The 609-nt window shown below is 39.7% G+C and overlaps 1 protein-coding gene across 1 annotated transcript; it reads left to right on the forward strand.

The window, feature by feature from the left end:
- Positions 1-48: 48 nt before the first annotated feature.
- LOC110034350 (probable protein phosphatase 2C 66) lies at positions 49-495 on the forward strand. The gene has a single exon (XM_020738622.1). It carries the CDS (start codon positions 49-51, stop codon positions 478-480), a length of 432 nt encoding a protein of 143 aa, XP_020594281.1. The 3' UTR covers positions 481-495.
- The last annotated feature ends 114 nt before the right edge of the window (positions 496-609 follow it).

Consider the following 609-nt stretch of genomic DNA (forward strand, 5'->3'; position numbering starts at 1 on the left):
TGACACAAGCGCCTCTTATTTTGTGAATGCCTTTTTTTCTATTTGGTGATGAACATATTCTTATTGCAGAATTTCACATCAAGGGCTGATACGGTCTTTTGTGGAGTATTTGATGGTCATGGTCCATTAGGGCATATGGTAGCTAGGAAGGTTCGGGATTCTCTTCCTCTCAAGCTATGCAACCAATGGAAAGCCATTGTTGAGGGGCAGGAGAGCCTTCAGAAAAATGACAGTTCGTCCAGGAGTATGAATTCTGAAGAGGCATCCTTCATTAGCATTGATGATGAGTGGTCTGAGTCTGTAAATTTTGCCGAAGATGAAAAGCTGCCAGAGATATATCACCCCTTAAAGCAGTCTTTCCTGAAAGCTTTCAAGCTCATGGATAAGGAATTAAAACTTCTTCCTACAGTGGATTGTTTCTGCAGCGGCACTACAGCAGTCACTTTGGTTAAGCAGGCAAGTGATCATATCTTTTCTTAATTCCCCTATAGAATTGTCATCATCATTAGCCTTATCTCAACTATTTGGGTTGGTCTTATGAATTCTTATTTTTCATTCATTCATACTGAGTTCTACTTGTGGTGTTTGAACAGTTTATTTTCTTAGGTC

Source organism: Phalaenopsis equestris, unplaced genomic scaffold (genome assembly GCF_001263595.1).
Source record: "Phalaenopsis equestris unplaced genomic scaffold, ASM126359v1 Scaffold184736, whole genome shotgun sequence".
NCBI lineage: Eukaryota > Viridiplantae > Streptophyta > Magnoliopsida > Asparagales > Orchidaceae > Phalaenopsis > Phalaenopsis equestris.

What these genes read in the sequence shown, in the direction of transcription:
- LOC110034350 (XM_020738622.1), top strand. Translation starts at nt 49, where the DNA reads ATGAACATATTCTTATTGCAGAATTTCACATCAAGGGCTGATACGGTC.